Source organism: Oryzias latipes, chromosome 13 (assembly GCF_002234675.1).
Source record: "Oryzias latipes chromosome 13, ASM223467v1".
NCBI classification, from domain to species: domain Eukaryota; kingdom Metazoa; phylum Chordata; class Actinopteri; order Beloniformes; family Adrianichthyidae; genus Oryzias; species Oryzias latipes.
Window position 1 is genome coordinate 3716164 of NC_019871.2, and position 23193 is coordinate 3739356.

Below are 23193 nucleotides of genomic sequence, written 5' to 3' on the forward strand. Positions count from 1 at the left end.
CTCTGACACACATCTCCTGTGTCTTAGTGTGGGCACGAAGACGGGCAAGGTTGAAAAGTTTACCATCAGTTCTTGTGCGGATGAAGACACCCTTGTTTGGGCCTTCTTTCATAGTATCCAGTACAGCTGTAAGATATAGAGAGAAGAGGGTTGGTGCCAGTACACAGCCTTGCTTCACGCCATGGTTAACTGGAAAGGTGTCACTGGGTTCACCACCAACTGAAACCTGTGCCCTCATTCCATCATGAAATTGCCTAATAATGTTGACAAGCTTGTCTGGGCAGCCATAGGTTTCAAGGACCTTCCATAGAGTTGTACGATTGACTGTATCGAAAGCCTTTGTAAAATCTACAAAGACTATATAAAGTGGTTGGTGCTGCTCTGCTGCCTTCTCCTGCAGCTGTCTCAGAGTGAAAATCATGTCTGAAGTGGAACGACCAGCCCGGAAACCACACTGAGACTCAGGAAGTACTTCTTCAGCAATGGTCTTTAATCTATTCAGGACAATCTTTGCAAGCACTTTTCCAGCTATGGCCAGTAGTGATATACCCCGATGGTTTCCGCAATCTGCACGGTCGCCCTTTTTCTTGTAGATGGTGACAATTAAAGCATCTCGGAAGTCTTGTGGCACAGTACCAGAGATAAGACATCTGTTGAATAGATCCAACAGAGATTCACACAACTTCTCACCACCATATTTCAAGATCTCTGATGGGATACCATCAAGACCAGGTGCTTTACCACTTGCTGTTGATTTCAGAGCGTACTTGAGTTCTTCCATACTGAATTGTCTACCCAGTTCAGTCTTTTTTGGTGTATTTTCCAGGTTTTGACATGCATTTGACTTTACTGAACCATCTTGATTTAGCAGCTTATAAAAGTGCTCCTTCCATCTGGATCTGATGTCTTGGAGATCTGTGAATAGCTTACTTCCATCTACTGATCTTACTGGGGCAACAGCAGTGCTTCTTGGGCCATAGATAGACTTCAGACCGGCAAACAGTCCATGGTAGTTATGATTATCAGCCATGCTCTGCAATTCCTCTGCTTTCTTCTGCCACCAGTTGTTCTTCAAATGTCTCAGCTCCTTCTGTACCTTTGCCTTGATTTCCGAAAGTGCACCCTTGCTCTTCTCAGAATTCTCATGTAGATGTCTAAGATGTATATGCTTCTTTTCCTCCAAGAGTTTCTCGATTTCACTACCATGATCACAAAACCAATCCTGAGTCTTTCTATAAACAGGACCTAGGGTGTTCATACTTGTAGAATAAACTGTTTCTTTCAAATATTTCCAGTGCTGTTCAATATCCATCTCTCTAGTCAAATTTACATTCTCCAGAGCTGCTTCAATTTCTTTTGATAGCTCATCACAACACGTTTTGTTTAGCAAAATAGCTAATAGGATGCATGCTGGGAAGAAGTAGCTAACAGGCTTAAAGTGAACAATCTAAACGTCTAGAAGGAAATATGTTAACATGTTAATGTGACATTAACAATGTGACATTTTCTTCCAACTTTACATTGCATTTGAACTATTATCTCTGCCTCCATTGAGGCAGAGACTTAATTTAGTTTTGCTGGAAAAATGCTGGAACTGTTGCAGAACTGTTTTCCGGACATTTCTGTTTTTGCAGATATGTGTTTTTTTTCTCAGGATGTGATGGACTGACAGAAGAAAGTGATCCTGGAACTTAAAATTATTCACACACAAAAAAAGAAGAGATTAGTATTTTAGCAATCTGATTGGTTTGGGAAAGGCGGCACACCAATCGGCTGTTGCTGATTGGTTGATCTGTTTTGTGTTTGGTCCTAAGGTGAGCTTGAGTACGTGGATCTGTTATAAAAAAAATAAAGAAAAAACACTTGTGTGTGTTTATGTGCTTTTCTGAGGGCCCGAAAATGCAAGAAAACGTTTTAAACCTGTAAAAAACGATTATAATTCTGCCTTAAAAGTTTGTTATTTTTCTCAAAACTGAACGATTTTTGTAAACTTATTTCCACGTGTGAACACCTTTTTACAACCGTTGGACCTGCAAAAGGCTGTTGAGAGGAATTTTTCTCCATGTTGTTGGGATGTTCAGGCTTTTTGCTGCAGCTGAGATCTCTGTGCCGAGGTTCTTACGGGTCATCTGTGGGTCACAGATTACAGACGTGGGCTTTCAAAAGTGAAGGTTTGATTTCCTCTGGAGCATTTTATTGTTTGGGTCACTGTTGGCTTGAACTTTGTGATGTCCATCAGCGGCAGACGGAGGAATCGGGGCCGAATGCTGCAGACATGGGTTTGGTTTCAGGATTACTGAGGCGGGTCGCATCACCGGGTCTGGAGTGTCTGTGCACTTTCAGCTGGGATCAATGCATCAACGCGTGGCCTCACTGCACATGTGCAGAAGTTTATCGTACCTGCGTCTGATTTTCTGTGGTTACAGGTGCCGTGTTTGGACTGCAGGAGGAACAAATTCAGCTCCAGCTTCCTCCCTGTTTGCTGACTCACTGGTGGTTTTTGTAGTTCGGGGTCAGAGACAGGCCTGTTGATCTTGGATGTGCGTGCATGTGTGCATGCGCACTTGAAGACCTCCTGTAAATGTCGAAAAGTCTTTTTTTATGTTTCTGCAGGACGCCAGTGTAGGTACCATAACCGTTCGGCCTGGAACGACTGAAGGTAACGTCACACTACGGTAGCCCCACTTGGACAAACTACGTAGCGTCGAGATCTGCTCTACAAATTTTCATTTCGCGTTCCATTTTCTTATTTAAAGTTATTTTCCCGCATAAATTGGGTCTGACATTGAGATTGATTCTTGTGTTATTTTTATAAAGAGATTTTGCCACAACCCACTTTTTATTCCAGTTTAAGGTCAGCCGTGGCTGAAAATGTTGCCAACATGGCTAAATGTTGTTTTTACAGGTCCGTTCTGGCTATAATAAAGCACTAGGCGCACAGATTAAAAAAACTATAAGCGAACATGCATTTAATAATAATCATAACAATAATAAAGGCACGTTTAGAAGACAATCTCGCTTTAGGTCGGAGCTGTGTTTGTTTACATCAGACTTCATAATATTTTCTTCTATTTTAGTATCGTAACATATCTATCAATCGCTATCTGACACGTCATCGGACCAACGTCCAGCCAATCACATCATGTGACGTCAGCACTAGTCCCAGGACCCCGAAGGACCCCGAACGGAAGTTCCAGGTCAAATGGTTAAGGTACCTACAACGGCACACAAGAACTGCTGCAAACAACACGAAGGTTTGGCTCTTTTTAAAAAATAGAAGTTTTCTTGTGTTTGAAATGTTTCTTCGCAAGAGGAACTACTCCCTTATTCCACCTCCAAAGATGACAAACACACCAATTAACTCATTTCTTTCCCACATTTTATGCCTTTTTTAATAAGAAAAAAGAAACAGAATCATTTGAATCACATTTAAACCAACAGAAAAATAACAACAACAAAAAACACAATATATTATGTCAGCACACATTCAGTGTGAAAAGCAACACACCTTAAATAAGACAGAAATCTTCCACGAGGGACGTCACGTGACCTGCAGTTGATCAGAATAATCCTTCAGCAGATGGTCGATGACGCTGATCTCTGATCAGATCAGCCGTCGGTTTGAAGAAAAGGCACTTTTTTTCTGGATGTCAAGGGGGGGGGGTCATTGAAACCCTGATCCCATCGAGGCGACGCATTGACAATGTAAGGGTCCGAAGCATTGTTGTAACACACACCCAAACGCACACACTATCAGCCCACCTGACCTGTGGGAGCTCCATAGTGCAAAGTACTGTATGCAAATCCTTCCATAGTGCATCTCTCCTCCCTCCCACTGTCCTGGTAACCGACTGAGCTCCTCTGACGGAGCGCTTCTCCGCTCACAACAGCAGACGTTTGGAAAACTTTCTTCCTTTCTTTTAACATTTTTACCACAGTAGCTTTTTCTCTTTCTGCATGAGAAAAGCGCAAGAAAACAGCAAAAAAAAAAAAAAAACAGTAAATGAGCCAGAAAAGCAACTTTTTCCTTTAAAGTTTGAGACAGAAAAAAAAAAATGTAACACGAATAATGAGCTCAGCTGTCTGTCAGTAACACCTGCCAGAAAAAGTAACCTGTTTATTTCCAATTTGGGTTTTTCTAACCAAGAAAAGAAAGAAAAGGATGCGGGAGGCATAAGCTGGCCCTCGCCTCCATCCAGGAACAGCCAAAGTCATGAAAACAACAGCTGAAGCTACTTATGGTCTGACAGAAACACTGGGGTTTCAGGTTCTCATTGCACACATCGTTTGAAGGGCTGCGACGTAACATGGTGAGTCTAAATAACAGCGTCCGTGAAGCAGACAGTCCATAGCAACCATAGAGGTTTTTTCATGTCTCAGGCTGATGAATGCGTGGAGCAATTTTTGTGGTCCTGCGGTAAAGTAAATTTACATTTTTACTTAGCAACTGATTTTTTTAATTTATTTTTTTTTTGCTTCCACTGCTTACACTTTTGACACAACAGTAACTGGCACATTCAGCTTAAAACAGGCACTTTGGTAACATTTTTGTTTGCCCCCTTTTTTGTTTTTGTTTTAAGTAAGCGAACGAAGGATTCAACGCCTTTGAGTGTTTAGCAACTTTACGTTAAAAACAAACACCCACAGAGATATCAAACCGTGGACGGGTAGGTACGTTTATCATAGAGTCAACATTTTTTCTGTTGCCATGGCGATACATTCTAAAAGAATGACGTTCTGATGTTTTTCGTTGGTTACGGAACAAACATTTGTGCCAATCTTTTGTCAGGTTTTCTCATTTATTTTGTCGTTTTGCTGCTAAAATTCATTTTGCCCACTTTTTTTGTTTCAAATTGCCCGTGTCTCCGAACTAAAATTTTCAGACAAACTTGCGGGTCTTAGCCGCCGCGTTTGTGTTTTTTAACATTTGAGCTCCTTTCGGTTAAAGGGATAAAACAGGGAAAAAACACAGAAAAGAAAAAAACTCACATTTGGGTTGTAACCGGTGGACAGAGCCCTTCATAAGATATATTAAAATTTATTCCCTTCATAAATAAATGCAAACGTCCCCCCCCCCCCCCACCACACACACACACGGTTCTTGTATTTACATTTTGTACAGTCAGGACGGGGCGACTCTCACAGAGGAGTCCTCTTCATCGGTTCGGCCGGCCCCCAAACCAGGAGGTAAAAAAACGCGGCCGCCATCTCAGATGAGTCCTGTGAAGGCCGCTGGACGTGAGCCAGGCAGGTGGGGGAGGGGGGGTCCATTTTAGAGCAGAAAAAGACGTGTGTGTGTGTGTGTACGTGCCTGTGAGTCCCTTTAAGAGGCGTTGAGCACAGAGCGGCTGTACAGAGTTTGGTAGTAAGCGCCTGAGTCCATGGCGGCGGGGCCAGGGCTGTCGTAGATCTGCTTGGCCCCCACCGGGGAGCCGGCGGTGTAGCTGTTGTAGGCCATCACCTGGTCCTGATAGGACTTGAGGTCCATCTTCTGCTCGTTGGACATGAGGTTGGTGATGGAGAAGGGGTGGTTGAAGTTGTAGTGGGGGTCCAGGGACTTCAGGTCGCTCTGTAAGTCCATGTGCTGCTGCATGGGGCTGGGGAGGAGGTGGGAGCTGCTGGCTAAGGACTGGGGGTGGAGGAGCGGGTTTGAGGAGGAGGTCCCCGAGAGGGACAGGGAGGAGGAGGAGGGGGGCAGGGAGACAGGTGGGCTATGGAGGTGCGAGGATGACAGCTGAGGGCAGTCCAGAGGAACCAGGCTGTTCCTCTGATGGGGCTGGTCGTCCGACGAGCCCGGGTGGGAGTTGTCTGAGTGGGCGGAGTCAGGCCCCTCCGACCCACCGGCAGGGCTGTGGTTCTCCACCAGGTGGTCTCCAGAGTGGCTGCCTTTCCCGGAGCCCCCCTCCTGGTTCTTGCTTCCCTTCTTGGAGGCCTTGTCCTCGATCTTAAAGCGCTTCTGGCGCCTCAGGTAGCAGCCGTTCTCGAACATGTTGCCGGACTGCGGGTGCAGAGTCCAGTAGGAGCCTTTGCCCGGCTTGTCCGGCGAGCGAGCGACTTTCACGAAACAGTCGTTGAAGGAGAGCGAGTGTCGGATGGAGTTCTGCCAGCGCTGCTGATTCTCGCGGTAGTAGGGGAACAGGTCCATGATCCACTGGTAGATCTCGTTCAGAGTCAGCATCTTGCTGCCACTCTGCTGGATCGCCATGGTGATGAGGGAGATGTAGGAGTACGGTGGCTTGGCGTGGGTCAGGGAGCGCCGGTAGGGCTTCGGCGGGATCTCCTTGGGGCTGGAGCGGCTCAGAGACCCGGTGGACGGGTAACCCAGCTGGCTCATGGACTGACCCATGTTTTGGTAGTGGGACAGAGGGCCCAGCGAGCCCGCAGCGGCGGGGCCCAGCTGAGTCAGGGAGCCGGAGCTGAGCGAGGAGGCCACGGGGGAGAGGGACATGTGGTTTGGCCCTGAGCCCATGGGGGCCAGAGAGGAGCTGCTGAGGCTGGAGCTGGGGTAGGGCATGTTCATAGCGGTGGGGGAGGCAGCGGCGTTCAGGTTGATGTAGCTGTTGATGGAGCCCATGGAGCCCAGCCCGGTGGCGCTGGGTGAGGAATACATCTAGAGGAGGGGGGGAGAAAAAAAAACATCAGGAACAAAACTTTTTCAAAATGACGCAACTTCTCCAAGTGTGAGGAAAGCAGCTCCGCTTATCAATGCACAAAGAGCCTCTCAGTGCGCCGCGGACGTGGATTTCACACGGACGCGTTAACCTGAAAATGCGTAAAAAGCGCGTCACGGAGCCTCTGGGCTCAGAAGGCCTCCTCCGCGGCTGCGCGGAAACTCGCACATTTTCACCGGGATTCAAACATTTTATTTCAGGAAAAAATACAGTTCTAGGGCGGAAATAAAGCGCGAGGCCGGAGCGCGAGCGCGCCCACTGATTGTTGAAGATTATCACACTGTTTTCTCCGTGATAATTTCATCAGAAGCTGCTGATGGAATTAGGCTAATTGGATTAGTGAAGGAAATCAAGTCGCCCTCGTCTCTGAGTGAATTAAACCTCAAACAAAACCGTTAAAAACACAGAAATTTCACCTTTTGATTATACTTTTAAAACCTTTTAATTCGTGAATGTCAAATCGTTAATTCGGTAAAAGATTTTCCTAATTATTTTCTTTGCTAAACCAATTTTTGTCAGAATGAAACCCGTTTTAAAATAAAATCTATGTTTCTGAACTCGTCAGAAAAGTTTAAATCACTCTAAAATTCTTCAGAAAAATCGACCCAAGCCGCGCGCGCTCTTTGGGACGTTTCCATCTTTTTTTTTTTTGATTGTAAGAAAAAATACAATATTAGAACTTTTCTCCGTGGGAGGATTCGTGAAGAACTGACGCGCAAACGTGGCTTTACCTCGCTGGCCTCGCTGTAGAAAGTTGTATTCCAGTCTGTTATATCGTGCGCTTCCATCTTCACAGAGCTCAACATCCCCAACTAAAGTCTGTGGAGAAGAATCGTCTTTATCTTTGAGAGGGTCTTAAAAAACAACTAAAAATCCAAAATCCTCAGCAGAGAAAAAAAAATCCAGAGAAAAAGTTGGTTCCGTTTGTTTTCAGGGGGGAAACGCGTCTCGTGTTCCTGCAGGTAAGTCAATGAAAGTTTTAGTCATCCATGGTTGGAAACCTTGATCTTGTTTTGCTCTTCACTTCTTCTCGTGGTGACCCGTTTCTTCCTGTGGCCGCGCGGCCCTCGGTCTGCAAGTGACGCACAGAGGAGCAGCAGCGCGCAAACACATGCAGATGTCCGGACGCAGAGTTCTTATAAGGTGCAGCGGGTCCCGCCTCCGCGCCTGACATTTGAATACCAGGAGTTTGGATGCAGGAAAAGGCCTGCGAAAAGGCCGATGTGGCCCCCTGGCGTGCCGCGGGGCCACCCGGGCGAGGAGAGCCCGCAGTCCTATAGACTGACTCTAATCCTGCATTAAAACACGGTATTGTCCGCGCAATTCACATCCAAAATAATTACAATAAAATATAAATGAAATAACTGATTTGCGCAGCAGAAACGTGGTTCAGTTTTGATGCAGCATTTCAGCCTAAGCAGAAAATAAACAATAACAAGTTTTAAATACATATTTGGCTGCACATTAAAGACAGAAGACTGTGTTCTGGATGCTGAGAATTTCGGTGGAGAACGTAGACGGTTTTACGCGCAGAGGCATTTTGCGCACAACAGAAGCGCCGGATTCTGCGCGTAAACAGAGAGGTTCCGACCGAATCCGGGTGCGTATTGGACCCGCTCCTGCAGATCCTGTGAGCGCGCGGCCTCCTCTGCAGGAATACACATCAGGCCGGGCGCAGACGCAGGCGCGTGAATGTCAAAGCCGCTCAATGGAGGCCTAATTGATGCGCACGCGGGAGGTCGACGGGATTAGAGCGCGAGGGAGAGACGCAGAGGAAATATGAGGGTAATGGGGGTCAGGTCTGGGGGGTTAAAATATCCGGTTATAGGAAAAGAAAGAAAGGAAGAAGATTTTTATTATATTTAAAAAAACATTTAAAAAAAATTTGTCAGAATCCCAACAAGGAAAAAGCGCTTTGGATTGTGTTTTGATTTGTCTTTGAATTAACTTTTTTTTTGTTTTTTCTCCTTTAGTCCCTAATTTTGCAATCCCCCCCCCCCTCCTCCCATCCATTAACACCTCCCTTATTGTCTCTTTAACGGGGTCAACGGTGGCAGTAATGAGCGGGCGGTAATGGAGGAAGCGGCGCATCGGGAGTCCTTTTCATGTTGACCGTGTGAACTTTGGAAAAGTCTTCAAACTGGCGCGAAACTGCGTGCAGGCGCGCGCTGTTCCTCTTTCAATTGGATCTATTGAAAAACAGGAGAGGCGAGGTGACTTGCGGCCACCAGCGCCGCCTTGTGGCGCGCGCACACACGCACACGCAGACACATATAAAGAGCTGTCGTTCAAATCAAAGCTGAAGTCATGAAGTGGAAAAATCCCGGTTTAAAACGATCTGTGTCTTTTTCCCTCCATCTTTTCACCAAACCAGCTTCACAGCAGCGAAGCAGTGACCCACAATCCATCAGTGTTGGGTTGTGGGTCATTTTCTCACATACATGTAAACATAGAAACCAAAGTACCAACATGTTAGAGATCCTCTTTGGCCTGTTGTCTGTCTGAAGCTGCGTTCAACCGTCTGTGTAAATAAATGCACGTTTTGGGCTTCCGTGTTCAAAACCCTCGTGTTCCAGCGTTGCTACGCAGATTTCTACCAAGGTTTTTATGCACAGAACATGCAGCCACTGGATGCGTCTTGACAGTTAAACCAGGTTGAACGTTGACCAATCAGGGACTAAGATTTGGTAGTGGACGGGCGTCCCTTTGAAACACCTGGTAGTGACTACCGTCAGCAGACTGAGCTGGAGGAGCCACAGCACTGCTGTGTACAAAGAGGCCTGCAGCAGACTCTACTTCCTAAGGAAGCTGAGGTCCTTTGATGTGTGCAGCACGATGCTGGAGATCTTCTAGCAGTCTGTGGTGGCCAGCACCTTGTTCTCCTCTGTGGTCTGCTGGGAAAGCAGCATAGCAGTCAGTGACGCCAACAGACTGAAGAAGCTGATCAGGAAGGCTGCAAACAACGTTTGAAGCAGCGATGAAGAGGAGACCACTGATCAAGATCTTATCCATTATGGACAACCCAGACCATCCTCTCCGCTCCGTTCTGGAAAAACAGCGGAGCTCCTTCTCTAGGAGGATCAGACAGCTCCGCTCCAAAACTGTCTGCTACCGGAAATCCCTCCTACCAAACACAATAATAACACTGCACAATAATTCACAGGGTAGCAGATAACTTTTGCACATTTTTCTTTTTTTTTTTGCACATCTTTGCTGGTAATGTCTGTAAATAGCTCACATTGACTTCAGGAGGAACCCCCCCCCCCCTACCCCACTCACAATTCTCAACAGCACTGTCCCCTCAACAGACTCACACAGGGTCCTTGGGTCCACCGTCTCACCTTCAGTGGACCGCTCACATTGACTCCCTCCACATAAAGGCTCAGCAGAGGTTGTTCTTCCTGCGAAAACTCAAGAAGTTCAACCTGCCTCAGGATCTGCTGACCATCTTCTACACGGCAATAATCCAAGCTCTCCTGACCACATCCATCCATCCATCACGGTCCGGTTTGGATCAGCAACAACACACGACAGGAACAGACTACAGAGAATCATCAGATCTGCTGAGAGGATTATTGGCTCCACTCTTCCCTCCATTCAGGACCTGTACCGCTCCAGGGTCAGGAAGCGGGCTGGCAGGATTGCAAAGGAGACCTCTCATCCCGGACATCGTCTTCTCAGCCTTCTCCCGTCAGGGCGGCGCTTTAGGACTATGCGCACTAAAACCACTCGCCACAAGGACAGCTTCTTCCCCTGAGCCGTCACTTTAAAGAACTCCTGACTCCAGACCACTCAAGAACACGGAACCACAGAAACGGTCACACCAGAACTACTGCTGCTTTTTTTATTTAGTTATGTTTAAATATTCCTATATCTTCCTCATAGTCCTTTTTATTATTTATCCTCTCCTGACTTCCTTCTAAAGGCCAATAAAGCCGATTCTGATTCAAATTATTCAACCTTATTTGTTACATTCCTTTGTTTTTTTATATTCTATTTTCTCTTGTGTCTACTATTCTTTTACTGCTGCGGTAACAAACACATTTGCCACGTGTGGGGGATCAATAAAGTATTTCTCATTCTGAAATTGATCATGAAGGAGAAATTCATAATTGCGATTTGTGCCGGGTTGGAATTCTACGACACCAAGTCTTTCATGTATGGGAATAGAGCTGTGAAAGACGAAGCCTGGAGCCAAATTCCCCAGAGTTTTTCCACTTTGACAAACAGTGGGAGAAGCCCCTCCCTGCTTGTCCAGTGTGAAGCCCACGGCGGTGTCAAATGATGGCTTTAGGGGAGCTTCACACTTCAGGGGGGTATTCCAGAAACCAGGTTATGCTAGGTCCAACGGTAAATTTGAGGCTAAGGAAGTGGATAACCTCAGCTTTTGGTTCCAGATATGGAGGCATGTTTCAGGGTATGTCAAGTTGCCATAGCAACTCATGCTCTGAACATAACCTGGTCCGGAGCAGGTTTAGTTGAAGGTTAGTTTGTTTTCAGAGAGGTGAAGCAGCATGGCGTTTCCATTTAAAGATGATTTAGTGGATGAAGAAGCTCAGATAATACTTTTTCCACCATGAGAGGGTGATAAGATCACAAATGGATGTTGGAAAGAGAAACTTTTTACTTTGATCTAAATTAATTATTTGCTTCAGTTAAGATAAATCATTTTTTGTTAAGTCAGTTTAAAAATAACACGCATTTTTCAGACATTTATTTTCCTTTCATTCAAATTAATTCAATTAAGTTTGTGTAACTTTGGTGCTGCTGTTAGATCGGCACCGCAAGGAATTGTGGGATATCATTCCCTTTGCCTGTCTGGACGGATTTGGGTTTAAGAGTGGAGTTTTGACCAAAAAAGTTGTTTAGCTGTTTTACTGTGTTTCACCGAGTTATTTTGTCCTACTATGCTTACGTCTATGCACCATAAGTGAGAGTAAAGGAGAGGATGATGAGTTTATATAGCACTCCTACAATTGTCCCACATAATGACAGTGATGTAAATTCTTTAATGAATTTTTGCACTCCGTGCATTTTTTTCCGTCCTTGTTATTGTTATAAAAATGAGCATATCTGCCGGCTCAAACTTAGACATATGAGAGTTTAAGAAATATAAGTAATTAAGATGGAAAAAAGATTAATGGAGTAATGTGACATTTAGTTAGATAAATATGTAAATTTGAGTTGTATAAATAATTATTGAGTTTTATAGACGTAAGAAATTAGGTTGAATAAATTTAACTCAATTATTTGTTACCAATAGAAGTAATTTATTTAAGTTTATGTATATATGCGTCACAAGGAAAATGGAAATAAGATCAGAAACTCGTGCGTTTACTTTATTTTTCTCCAAGCAGAAACTCTTTTTTTGGAAAATGCAGCCGTGTTACTTTTTTGATGGACTTATAATCTTTATACGCCGTCATTACAATCTCAGACTCCGTCTCAAGTGTCGCGTTTTTTTTTTTTTTCACCACGCGTTTCCATGGTGACTCCAGAAATTGGCGATCTATTGACAATGTCTTTATGTACTTGACATGCATGTGCATTAACCCAGGGTTACCAAGTCCAGCGTAATTGTGCCAACTCATATCCGGTCTTTTGAAACCAACATACCCAGAGTAAACAAGTTCAGGCGGATTTCAGCCAGAGTTCAGGCTTAAAGTCAGGCTAGTTTAAACATGCTTCCTGGAATACCCCCCTGATGTCCTCCACAGTAACTTCACCTGCGTGTGGTTTCAAACCAGCCTCAGACAGGAAGTGACTTCACTGGTTACTGGTGCTTGTTTTTTTGGATGGCGAGCGTTCCAAAGCAGCTTGACTGACGCTAAAACGGCCTCTGAGGCTCTTCGACTCCAGCTGGAAGGTTTTCAGAACATGTGAGCGGTTCCTGAGCGGAACGACGTCCCTCACAGGAACCGACAGAAGCAGATAAACGACAGCAGACGTTCTTAGTGTCGGGAGAAACGCACAGGTTTGTCCGTCCTGTTTATTTCTGTTTTGTACATGAAGCTGCAAGTAAAACCAACAGACCTACAGAAACAGGGAAGAGAACCATCCACCCACAAAGCTTCGGAGGAAAGGAAAAGCCGCCTCGTCGAAAGGGGTTTCGAACCAGCGGCGGATTTAACAATGAAGAGTCCACATCACCCCTGAGGATCCCAGACACCACCTGATGGTAAACATCTTCTAAAGGCACTTGACGAGGGATTGCATCACGGTTCAGTGCATAATCAAACTCAATCTCATCCAAAAAGATTTTTTTTTTTAAACAACAAACCCGATTGGTGGGCTGATCCCTGCTGAACGCGGCGAGCTTCAAATCCAGGAACGGTAGAACTAGTTGGTCTAGAAATAAGGACTTGTCTATAGATTTATCCGCTTCCTAAAGCATTTACATCCAGGAGAATCGGGTCGGCCTCAGAGTGGCCTTTGGTTGGTGAGGTTCTGTGCGGACGTTTCCCGCTCAGAGGGAGAGTCTGCCGGGAAAAAAAACCCGAAGCCGCGTTTTTTTTCCTTCCTCGGGTTTGGCGGAGCGGCGTCTTGTTGCATATACTAGGACGAAGGGATTGCACGTCTATGCGGTTACCGTTTCTTTACAGGATATGACACGGAACATTCTAGTAGAAAATAAGATCCTCTAGCTCTGTTTACATTCGGGGTAAAGCGTAGGCTGGATTCGATTTAGTCTCTGCTTTGATGTTTGAGCAAAAACCCTCAACAGAAATCTGTCGTTTCAGAGCAACGTTTACCTTTAAGATCATTGTTTAATCTAAATCCCGTTATGGGATTAGGATTCTGTCATCTCTGGAGATTGTCATCAAAGAGGTGGAAACGGCGCCCCTGCTGGACAGGCGTCGTCGATTCAGGTTACAGGAAGCCGGAAGGTTAAAAAAAAGCTGATATTGTGACTCGGAAACGTTTGCAACCTTCGCTCGAGAAAAGGGGCGGGGCTAAACGGCTCTTCCACACAGTAGAGCCGTTCTACTTTCACCTGTCAATCAAAGGCGGTCAACTTTGATTTAAGGAGGCGTGAAAACAAAACCCGAAGACCGAGTTAGTTTATGGTTTTTACATTCAAACAGGTCGAGACTCGTTTGTGTAAAAAGCCACCTGGTGGTCGCTGGGGGAACTGCCCCGACTGCAGCTACTTTCATTTTCCCGCTAAGTGCTGCCGACAAAAACCAACCAACAAACCGGCTGGGAATCAAACTCGTAGCAGATTTGGAGCGTCCTGCCGCCTAAAGTACGATGAGCATTTGTGTGTAAATATTAACAGAAAGGAGAAAATCTCAAACAGATTCAGGAACTTCCTGGATTTAGCGTTCTGCACTCGTCCGTCAAAATCCCAGCATGATGGCAAACGTCGGATCTGAACGTCCGTGCGGCGAATCGGAGAGCAGACTCCTCTGTACACGAAGCACCGTTTGGGGTAAAACAGTCTGAGGAGAAGTATGGCGAGGAGGTTCCTCATCCTCAGCGGCGAAGAGGAACCTGAAGGTCTGAGCCCAGCCGTCGTTTGCAGGATGCTGAGGGTAAAGTCAATGCGTTGGATGGCGAGCGGCGTGACAGAAGCTTCGTGTTACATTCTCTTTACATGAAGACTATGAGGTTTGGAATGAGGGGGTGGGGTGAAGGCAGTCTCTGGAGACGGACCTGCTGAGAACGCCGCTGCTTTTAAGGGCACGCCTCCTCCTCTGGGACCTCCAGCAGAGAACAAACCTCGTCTTGAAGGAGATTCTAAAGAGAAAAAAAACAAATCGAAATGTTACGACTTTTAGGAAGAAAAAGAGACCTGGATGCAGAAGGTTCCCTCCAGATCCTCAGGAGGAGGAGGACCTGCCTGCTAAACATCACGTCTCTCGCTCCTTCTTGACGGCGACGTCTGCGTTCACAGACGGCGCCGCAGGGCCCGACCCGGCTGCGGCTGCTTGGCCTGCTGCGGCGGGAGCTGCGCCTGCGCCCAGTATGGTGGAGACCTCTCCCTGCATGAAGGCCCACGGGGGGCTGTTGGGGGAGTTATCCAGAGGGCAGCGCTCCCCGCTGGGGCAGTACACCTCGCCGTCGCCTCGCCGGCTCTGGATGTACACCCTGGTGCAGGGAAAGCAGAACCTGGAGGAGGAGGAGGAGAGGGTCATGAGGGGGACGGACCTGGAGCATGAAGGAGGTGCAGGCGGCAGACCAACCTGTGTCCCGGCACAGAGGGGCACTGAACGAAGTGGGTGTCCTCCAGCCGCTCGTGGCACAGGGTGCACGACAGAGTGTTTCCGCCCGAGAGGGTGCTGCTGGCAGACGCCCCCCCCTGCTCAGACGCCCCGCTGTTGGGCAAAGCCGCGGCTGTGGTGGTGGCCTCCGCTGACGTGCTGGATCCCAGCGGCTCCCCTCCGGACCTGGCTGTTGGGGGTCGTGGCTGCCTGGCGGGCGATGAGGCGGGTTTGGGGCTGGTCTGGCTCACGCCCCCGGCCATGGAGAAGGAGGAAGAGGGGAGGGTTTTGCTGGAGCTGCTGCCGGTCACGGTGGCGGTGGTGTGCGCCTGCGTCTTGCTCTGCGAGGAGTTCAGCTCCCGCTCCAGCTCCTGGGTCATGAACGGAGGGATCCCCATCCCCATCCCCAGCTGCTGCCTCCGGCTCATTTCCGCCAGCACCGGGGCGGGGAAGATCATGGGGCTGCTCATGGGGGCTGTTCTTGCGGTCAGACCCGCGGGCACGCCCGCAAACAGCCCGTGCGGGATCCCCGCGATGCTCTGAGTCACTAAACTGGGGGGTATGGCTGCCCCCAGCATGGGTCTGCGGCTGAGGCTGGGGCTTTGGCGGTTCACCTCCTGAGCGGGCTGCCCGTCGCGGTGCAGCCCGTTGGGCGGCACTCGCGCCGTCGAGCCGCCGCTCTCGGCTCTGCCTCCCCGCTCGAAGCGCTCGTTGTGCGTCCTGGCTCCGTCTGCCCCCGCCTCTCCTCTGGCGGGTGCTCCTTGCTTGTTGAGCGAAGGACCGGGCGAGCGGACGCTGCCGTCCTGCATGCTGTGGCTGCGCTTCAGCTGCCGCGCGCTCGCGATCAAGAACTCGATCTGGTTCGCGCCCTCGTAGTTGACGCATCCGCGGCAGACCACCTCGCTGAAGTCCCACACCACCGTCCAGGGCATCTTCGGCAGGTCGCACAGGTAGCACCACTGGCGCCTGGAGGAGGACGGCGACGACATGGTCGGCCGCCTACCTGAGCTAACCTGGGCGGGCTACTAGCTTCGCAGTGTGCTAGCTTAGGTTAGCAAGGTTAACCTATTTAGCTCTGACAGGTGCGCAGACTCTCCCCTGCTAAAAGAAACCCGTTAATGAACCACAAAACACCGTAAATCAACGTTAAACATCGTAAGGGGTAAAGATCTATCCTCAACACCGCCGCCGTTTCCGTTACTTTCTCAAACGTTTACCTTGTTTACCCACTCTGGCCTACACACTCGCTGCTGTCAACCGTTTCTCTGACGGACGCCTGAGCCTTACGTAACGAAACGAGGTGCATTGTGGGGGCTGGAGTGAAATCTTAAACTGTTGCGATACAAACACCAGTGGGGAAAAACTACAGTGACAACTGAACCGGAAGTTAAGCCTCTTTAACCTCCCCCCCCCCCCCTTCAACACATGTGCAGCTTCCTGAGCCACAAGAGCCGAAGAGGTTTAGAAGTATTTTATCAGCAAACCGCCGCTTTTTGAAAACACAGAAATGCCGAAAGACGTGTCTTCGTCGTCGTCAAGCGAAGACGAAGCGGAGAATCCCGCTCCGGAAACAGCCGAACCGCCGAAACAGCCCGGTAACTGCAGACACATGGATGGAGGCGCTTCTGAAAATGAAAATCCGCTTCAAAAACCGCTGTTATTTAGTCGTTTAAATACAGAGATGGGTCAAACAGACTAATATAAAAATAATAACTTTTTATAAAACAGAAAAAAGTACTTATACGTTTCGACTTTAGTAGATCTATTAGTCACTGTTAAGTTACAATGGTCTGTATTTTACCTTTTTGGTTATGTGTGCATTTAAGCTGCATAATGTCTGCATAATTTTTTCTAATAAAGTTTTTTTTAATTATTAGTTTCGTCCTAGACGTGATGGAAAAATCACAGCACCTTTAACAACACGCATAAAACACAAGGTGGTTGACATTAAAGACATATATAAACATGTATTTTTTTTAAAAAGTGATTGAAAACAACAACAAAGGACATCAGATGGTTAATAGTTTAAAAAAGGAACTGTGTAGATTAACAGGATAGAAATGTACAAATTATAAACCATAAATTGTCTTAAAGCCAAGTTAAAAAAAAGAATTATGAAAGAAATTTTTATATGTGAAGTTAAAAAGATGAGTTTTTAATTTACTTTTAAACATCTATACAGATGCAGAAACTCTCAGATCCTCAGGTAAGTTGTTGCACAGATGAGGACCACCGGACGGAAAAGAGGCCTCGCCGTGAGTCCTGGTTCTTATAGAGATAATAGATCAGAACCTGGTGGTCTGAGAGTTCTGGAGGGGTTTTAAGGACTGAGGTCCAATGAAGGGCATGGTTCTGATCCATTACAAACTAGAAGGAGAATCTAAAAACCCTAAAGCTGAGAGGCAGCTGGTGCTTTCAGACAGGGGTGATGTGGGCTCTCGTCCTCATCCTAGCTTAAATGTGTGCAGCTGAAATCTGCTAGAATCTGTTTCAGGGATGTAGGTCATCGGGAGACATGGTCATGTAGAGCTGAGTATCATCAGCGTAGCCGTTTAGCTCTATGCCATGTCTTTTAGTGACGTTGTCGAGTGGCAGCATAAAAAAAGAGTGGGGCCTATAATAGATCCTTGTGGTACACCGCTCGTCAGCAAATGGGTTTTGGAATTGGATTCAGTCAAATTACTAAACGAGTTTTTATCTGTTACATAGTATTTAAAGCAGCAGTTGAATATCAGCAACAATGTGGTTTATCTCTGTTTTATTCGTCATTAGTTTAAAGCCTGTTGTTAAACACTTCCTTATTCTATGTTTACTCTTTAAAATATCTATTTTAATATTTAAAACACCGGAATTCTCCCTATAGTGTCTTGTTACCTGATTTGTCAAGTTACAGACTTAAATTTGTGTGATGAGTTGTCTAGAAATACGTTTTTTATTAACACCTGGCTAAGTATTTTGGTAATTACTTTGACTATTACCGTCATATCTTTGAAGTAAAGTCCCTTTAGTGGATCTTCTTCACCTCATTGATCTGCTTTGTTTCAAATGTTCGTGTTTAAATCGACAAACTTGCGGTGGTTTGTTGGAGTTCATGGCTTTGAGAATCGTTTCCTTTGTTCCCACAGGGAAGACTTTGAGGTTCCACTGTTCGTCAGATTTCGTGACTTTCCGTCACGTGGCGTGCAGCGGCGCCGCCACAGACGCCCTGAAGGATGACCAGAAGGAGCTGTGGCTCATCAAAGCGCCGGTCAGCTTCGATCCGCGACGGTACGAACTCCCCTCCGTTCTTTAGGGCAGCAAGAAGTGAAGTCTGACACCCCCAAAAAGAATAACCCGAATGTAAACGTCATCAACTTCAAGGCAGCAGAATTTTTCCACTTTGACGTAAAATAAAACTTTTTAGCCACTTTATATTAAAGCTATAAGCTAATTGTCATGATTTTCACATCTAGATGAGTTTAGAGTTAAAAAATATAAACAAAAAGTTAATTTTATTATTAAAAGTCATAACATTAATATTTCTGTGCTCTTAGTTTGGTCTTTGCATGCAAGAATATTCCAGGTAAACTCTTTACATCCGAGGTTTTGCTCTTTAATGTTAGTGGATAAAGTCAGTAGGAAGAACAGAACAGACTGGTCATACGGTGACGAACACGGAAACCAGACGGATCTTCTGGTTTTCATGAACAGATGAGGTCAATTAGTTTGTAGTTTTTTTTACTTTTGTAGTTCACTGATTCCTGAAAGTCGGGACACAACATGTCCTGCATAAAAGTCTTTTTTTATGGATAAAAATTGTTTATTTTAAATGGATGGACTGATGTAAAGGAATCGTGAATGTTGTGTTTTGGCCTAGATCATTGCTTTTTTTTTTATTTGTTCAAATGTATGACTAGTGATCCGGCGCCCTATCCTCGGTCACAGTGGTCACCAGCACTGAAAAACATCAAGTCTTCATAATTTTGAAGTCAAGTTGAGGGTTAAAAATGTATAAAACAACAAATATCAAAGCAGTAAATAGAACAGATTCCGTTTTTCTGAAGGTCCTTTGTCTCGACTCTCGAGTTCTTAAAATCCTGAACGAAGATCTTTATTTTTTCTCTTAATTGAATGCAGCACGCTTCTGTGCATTACTGCGGTTTCCTCCGTACAACAGAAACGCCCGTCAGCAAGGCAGAAATACACGGATTTGTCAAAATGTGTCTTGGTTTGAATCAGCGGCACCGCCTCCAATGGTCTGACTGAAATGCGTTTATTTCTGGTAAAGTTATGGAAAAAAGTGCGTTACGTTAACCTTTATAACAGCTGCTTCTCATCACCCTATACGTGAACGTGCACTTTAGGCTTCTACGGTCGAAACTCGCGTTTCGTCTCGTCTTCACATGCGAGTTTTTACGACCATTTTCAGGCTCTACGTACCAAAAGGCAGCTAAACCAGGTCAAACTTTGACCAATCAGAGACTGTGGAAGGCACCAAAGTCAGAGCGTAGCTGATCTATGTGGCGAGCCCAGACACGGCGATAAACCTGACGATGTCTGCGTTTGTTTTTCAAGTGACGATAAACCACGATGGGAATTCAAAATGCGCCATCGCGAGGACACAAGCAATGAACGGAACCGCTTCGTGCCCAAATCGCGGGATTTACACCACTTCTGAGTTTCACACCAAGCCTCCTGCAATTGAAGGTGGCGGATATGCGCTAGTACACAGCAGGGAAGGAAAAGAAGAAGAAGCCCTTCCCTGCTTGACCAGTGTGAACACCACCAATGTGCAGGAAGCAGCCTTTGTGTGCAGGAAGTGATTTGTTGATTATGAGAAGTGATCACAGATTATTTTTGTTATTTCATTTTTTAGTTTTTTTTTTCAGCAGTAAAGACCGAGCGAGGTCATCACACTGCATTACAGTCAGGCTTACGTCCACAAACCGGAATGTTCTTGACCTTTAACCCCCCCCCAAAGGCCGGAGGCCATGCTGGCCACGGTTTTCTCTGCCCATCTGAACACAGGACAGAAACCTGTGACTCAATAGAACACAGTAAAAAAGGCTCTAAGTCAGCCCCCACCCCAGGAATAAAAACATAAAGAAAGAAACGTGTAAAATGAGACTTTTTTAAAGGCTGGATCCGATGGGGAACTGTCCTCCTGGTTTGCTTTTACCTTGTGACGGATAGGGGGCGGGGCTTATGCTTCCAACAAAAGTCTGTAGTGTTTTGTTTGTTCAGAGGTAAATCTGCTGAATTTGCTTGGTTTGGACGGTAGGATTTTCCGGCTGAGCTCAGAATTCTTGCCTCTGTTGATGTAAGGAAAAGCAGCCCCACATGATCACACTGCCACCACCGTGTTTGGTTGTTACTGGCCTTCCAGAAACTTCCTCTTTTTTGTCATCAGAACATTTGTCCAGAGGTTTCTCTGTTCTTGTTGCTCAGCAGAGCCTGCCTCTCATGTTTGTTCAAGCGTTTCTTTCTGTTGGATCATGACCTTTGACCTTCTAACCACGTTCTACCTTGACCACCTCCTGAACGCTTCGTCCTCGGTCTCTCAGTCGTTTTTACTTTTTCTTGGAGACTCGAACATCTTTGTTTTTTTTTAGTTGAATGATAAAACATTCCATTATGCAAATGAAGGGGCCAGACGCTCCACCACAGCCTCACAGAGGCCTGTGAACGTGTGTAGTGGGGACACAGATTGGAAAGCGCTTCATCTTTCAGTCTCAGGTTTCTAACCTCGTCTCCTCCTGTGACCCTGCAGCTTCAGCGGCATCAAGGTTCCCCTCTCGGGTCTCCGGACCGTGAAGGTTCCCGGTTCCGAGGGTCCAGAGAGGGATCATCAGATCTACAGCGTTTTGGCGTCCAGGCGGAGCGCCTCGGAGCTTCGCCTGCTCACCTGCGACCCACAGGATCAGCTGGTTTTGGCTCCGCCTTTCTCAGGCCAGCTGAACGTTTGCGAAAGCTACGGCGACAGCAGCACCAACCAGAACCCCCAGGTGATCCCCGCCTCCCCGGCGCCGTCCGTCCCGCCCGGACTCAAACAGCGCTTCCTCCCATTTGGCAGCAGAACACCCACTTTGACCGAGGTGGGTGAAGAGGAGGTGGAGGGAACCATGCGCCCTCTGGTGGCGGCAGAAGGAGGAGGCAGTGGGGATGAAGAGGAAGGAAGGAAGAGGAGGAAGAAGAAGCGGATAAAGACGGAGGAGGAGGTGGAGGTAAAACAGGAGCCGGTGGATGAGCCTCCGAAGAAGAGGAAGAAGAAGAAGAAAAAGAGGGAGATGGAGGAGGGGTTGGCGGCCGGCGTGGAGGTGAAGGCGGAGCCGCTCTCTGTCAAACTGGAGCCTCCGGACGCCTGGTGTGACGGCGCTCCGGCTTCAGGAAAGAAGAAGAAGAAGAAGAAGGCTCTTCTGTAAACGGATGCCTGGATTGTTTTCTCCTCATTATCCAGATCATTGACAGAAAGATGTGGAAGAACCCAGAGCAGGGGCTGCTGGGAAATGAGGCCGCAGACGTGTGGTCCATGCCTGAAGACACGAACCCCTAAAAAGTGATTGAATTAAAATGAAATGAGGAGAAAAAGCTGTTGTGGCTCCGGTGTCTCCTCATGACGATGACTTCACCCTGAAGGAATGAAGCGCCGCGTAGAACGCCGTCTGCGGCTCGTAAATCTCACAACGCCGCGCACATTTACAGAACACTTTCCAGCAGGCTGAAGGCGTCAGGCCCACGATTCAGGGAAGCCTTCACTTTTTTTTTTTGTAAACCTGAGCTTCTAGTCACACAGTCTGACAGGAAGGTGGCGCCACAGTCCAGCTTACGTCCTCTGTGGCGCCGCCGCCTCTCCTGAACTTCTGGGCTGTCGTGTTCTAAGGAGCCGAGCTTCTGCCGCAGTCTGAGGCACGAAGAGAGCGGCGGCGGTGGCTCCGGGTGGCGGTACTCGCCATCGTCCCTCGCCGCTCCGCACCGGAGCGTGGTCCTGCTTCTTAATGAGCTCGCAGCTCGCCATCTGTAGCCGCCCCCCCCCCCCCCCCCCCTTCTCCAGCGCTTCCCAGACACAGACAGGATGAAAATCCTGGCGGTTGGGAGGCGAAGCTTCATCACCACAAAGGGAATTTTCAATGTGCCGCCTGCAATTGCAGAATTCAGGGAAGCAGATTCCGGTTTCTGATGCAGATCTGAGCCGACGGAAGTTTTCGGCGTCCCGCTTTTACCCGCTCCCAGAAGACATAAACATTAAATCAATCAGAAGTTTGTTGTTTTTAACGGTCACATCGTTTCCTCACAAGTCGTCGACTATTTGGTGCGCGGTGTGACGCGTTGTCATAGTAACTACAGGCGTGCTCGGCTGCGGCTGAAGGATGAGGAGGAAAGTGGTTTATATGGTCAAAAGGACAATTTCAGAAGGAAAGTCTTCCTCTGACTGCTTGACTTTGTCCAAATGATGAAGAAAAAGTTTGTTTCAAAGAATCAAAGTCCACAACTACAAACCATTACCTCTGATACTTACATGTGGATCAAAAATGTCTTTCATTAACTGATAATACAAACACTTATTGACTCTGTATCAAGCTAAATAAGGGAAACAAGATAGAAAAAAGTCAACATTGGTGTTGATGGTCAAATGTGACTGACAGAGATCCTGTCATGTCCATCATAGAGACATTTGAAGGACGCTGCTCTTTTCTACCGTCTTGCTGTCATGATAAACCAGAGTGACATCTTTCCACCGATGTTCCTGTTGTTCACTGACGGCCGTTTGGCCAGCGCGATAATACACAACATTCAGGTTATGTGACCAGGTGTATATTATGGGATAAAGCCAGACAAGGTGTCTATTATCAGAAATTAACGTACGATGCTTCTGCGTCTTCGGGCATTACCCCTTACTCAATGGACACCATGCAGCCAATCAGGGTCCAGCTAAATGCTGTGTAACTCTGCAGCTGCATGAACGTCACGTTTCAGAAAAGATCAGAATCCGAGACTGATAATAGAGATGTCGATGACTTTACAGCCGACTTGCAGAAACCCTTCTAGACCATCATTTACCCTGAAGGTAGTCTAAGCAAAGGTGGCCGGACTTCCCCAGCCCCGCCCACTTCCTCCAGAGAAGGAGAAACTCATAGTCCCAAATGATGTTTTAGCCACACCCACTACTAAGATGATGAAGATAAAGACCCAAGAAGAAAACTAGAAAACATCCCAAAACAACGTTTTAGGCTTTTTTTCAGTAAATGACATCTTCCTGAAAAAGGATCCTGGTGGAAAGAATTTGGCTTTAATGAGATATACCTGTAAATCTATTATGTGTAAGAATAATTACAGACAGA

General features: G+C 46.8%; 3 protein-coding genes across 3 annotated transcripts; 1 reads left to right on the top strand and 2 right to left on the bottom strand.

The window, feature by feature from the left end:
• Window positions 1-4996: 4996 nt before the first annotated feature.
• foxa3 (forkhead box A3) lies at window positions 4997-7784 on the bottom strand. Its single transcript, NM_001104693.1, is given in 2 exon segments — window positions 4997-6610; window positions 7403-7784. Coding segments are annotated over 2 exon segments (1362 nt in total). The 5' UTR covers window positions 7478-7784; the 3' UTR covers window positions 4997-5323.
• Window positions 7785-12622: 4838 nt separating this feature from the next.
• Window positions 12623-16160, bottom strand: LOC111948510 (interferon regulatory factor 2-binding protein 1-like). Its single transcript, XM_023962070.1, has 3 exons — window positions 14858-16160; window positions 14515-14783; window positions 12623-14411 (listed from the first exon to the last, which is right to left on the bottom strand). The coding sequence occupies exons 1-2, from the start codon at window positions 15862-15864 to the stop codon at window positions 14525-14527; spliced, it is 1266 nt and encodes a 421-aa protein (XP_023817838.1). The 5' UTR covers window positions 15865-16160; the 3' UTR covers window positions 12623-14411; window positions 14515-14524.
• A 110-nt stretch (window positions 16161-16270) lies between these two features.
• On the top strand, window positions 16271-22586 carry LOC101162305 (DNA-directed RNA polymerase I subunit RPA34). The gene is made up of 3 exons (XM_004075243.4): window positions 16271-16470; window positions 18001-18142; window positions 20625-22586. The coding sequence occupies exons 1-3, from the start codon at window positions 16383-16385 to the stop codon at window positions 21274-21276; spliced, it is 882 nt and encodes a 293-aa protein (XP_004075291.1). The 5' UTR covers window positions 16271-16382; the 3' UTR covers window positions 21277-22586.
• The last annotated feature ends 607 nt before the right edge of the window (window positions 22587-23193 follow it).

Coding starts and splice junctions, on each gene's coding strand:
- LOC111948510 (XM_023962070.1), bottom strand. CDS start 15,864: ATGTCGTCGCCGTCCTCCTCCAGGCGCCAGTGGTGCTACCTGTGCGAC. Junction 14,784..14,857: donor CCCTCTGTGCCGGGACACAG/GTTGGTCTGCCG, acceptor CTCCTCCTCCAG/GTTCTGCTTTCCCTGCACCA.
- LOC101162305 (XM_004075243.4), top strand. CDS start 16,383: ATGCCGAAAGACGTGTCTTCGTCGTCGTCAAGCGAAGACGAAGCGGAG. Junction 16,471..18,000: donor CGAACCGCCGAAACAGCCCG/GTAACTGCAGAC, acceptor TTGTTCCCACAG/GGAAGACTTTGAGGTTCCAC. Junction 18,143..20,624: donor GTCAGCTTCGATCCGCGACG/GTACGAACTCCC, acceptor GTGACCCTGCAG/CTTCAGCGGCATCAAGGTTC.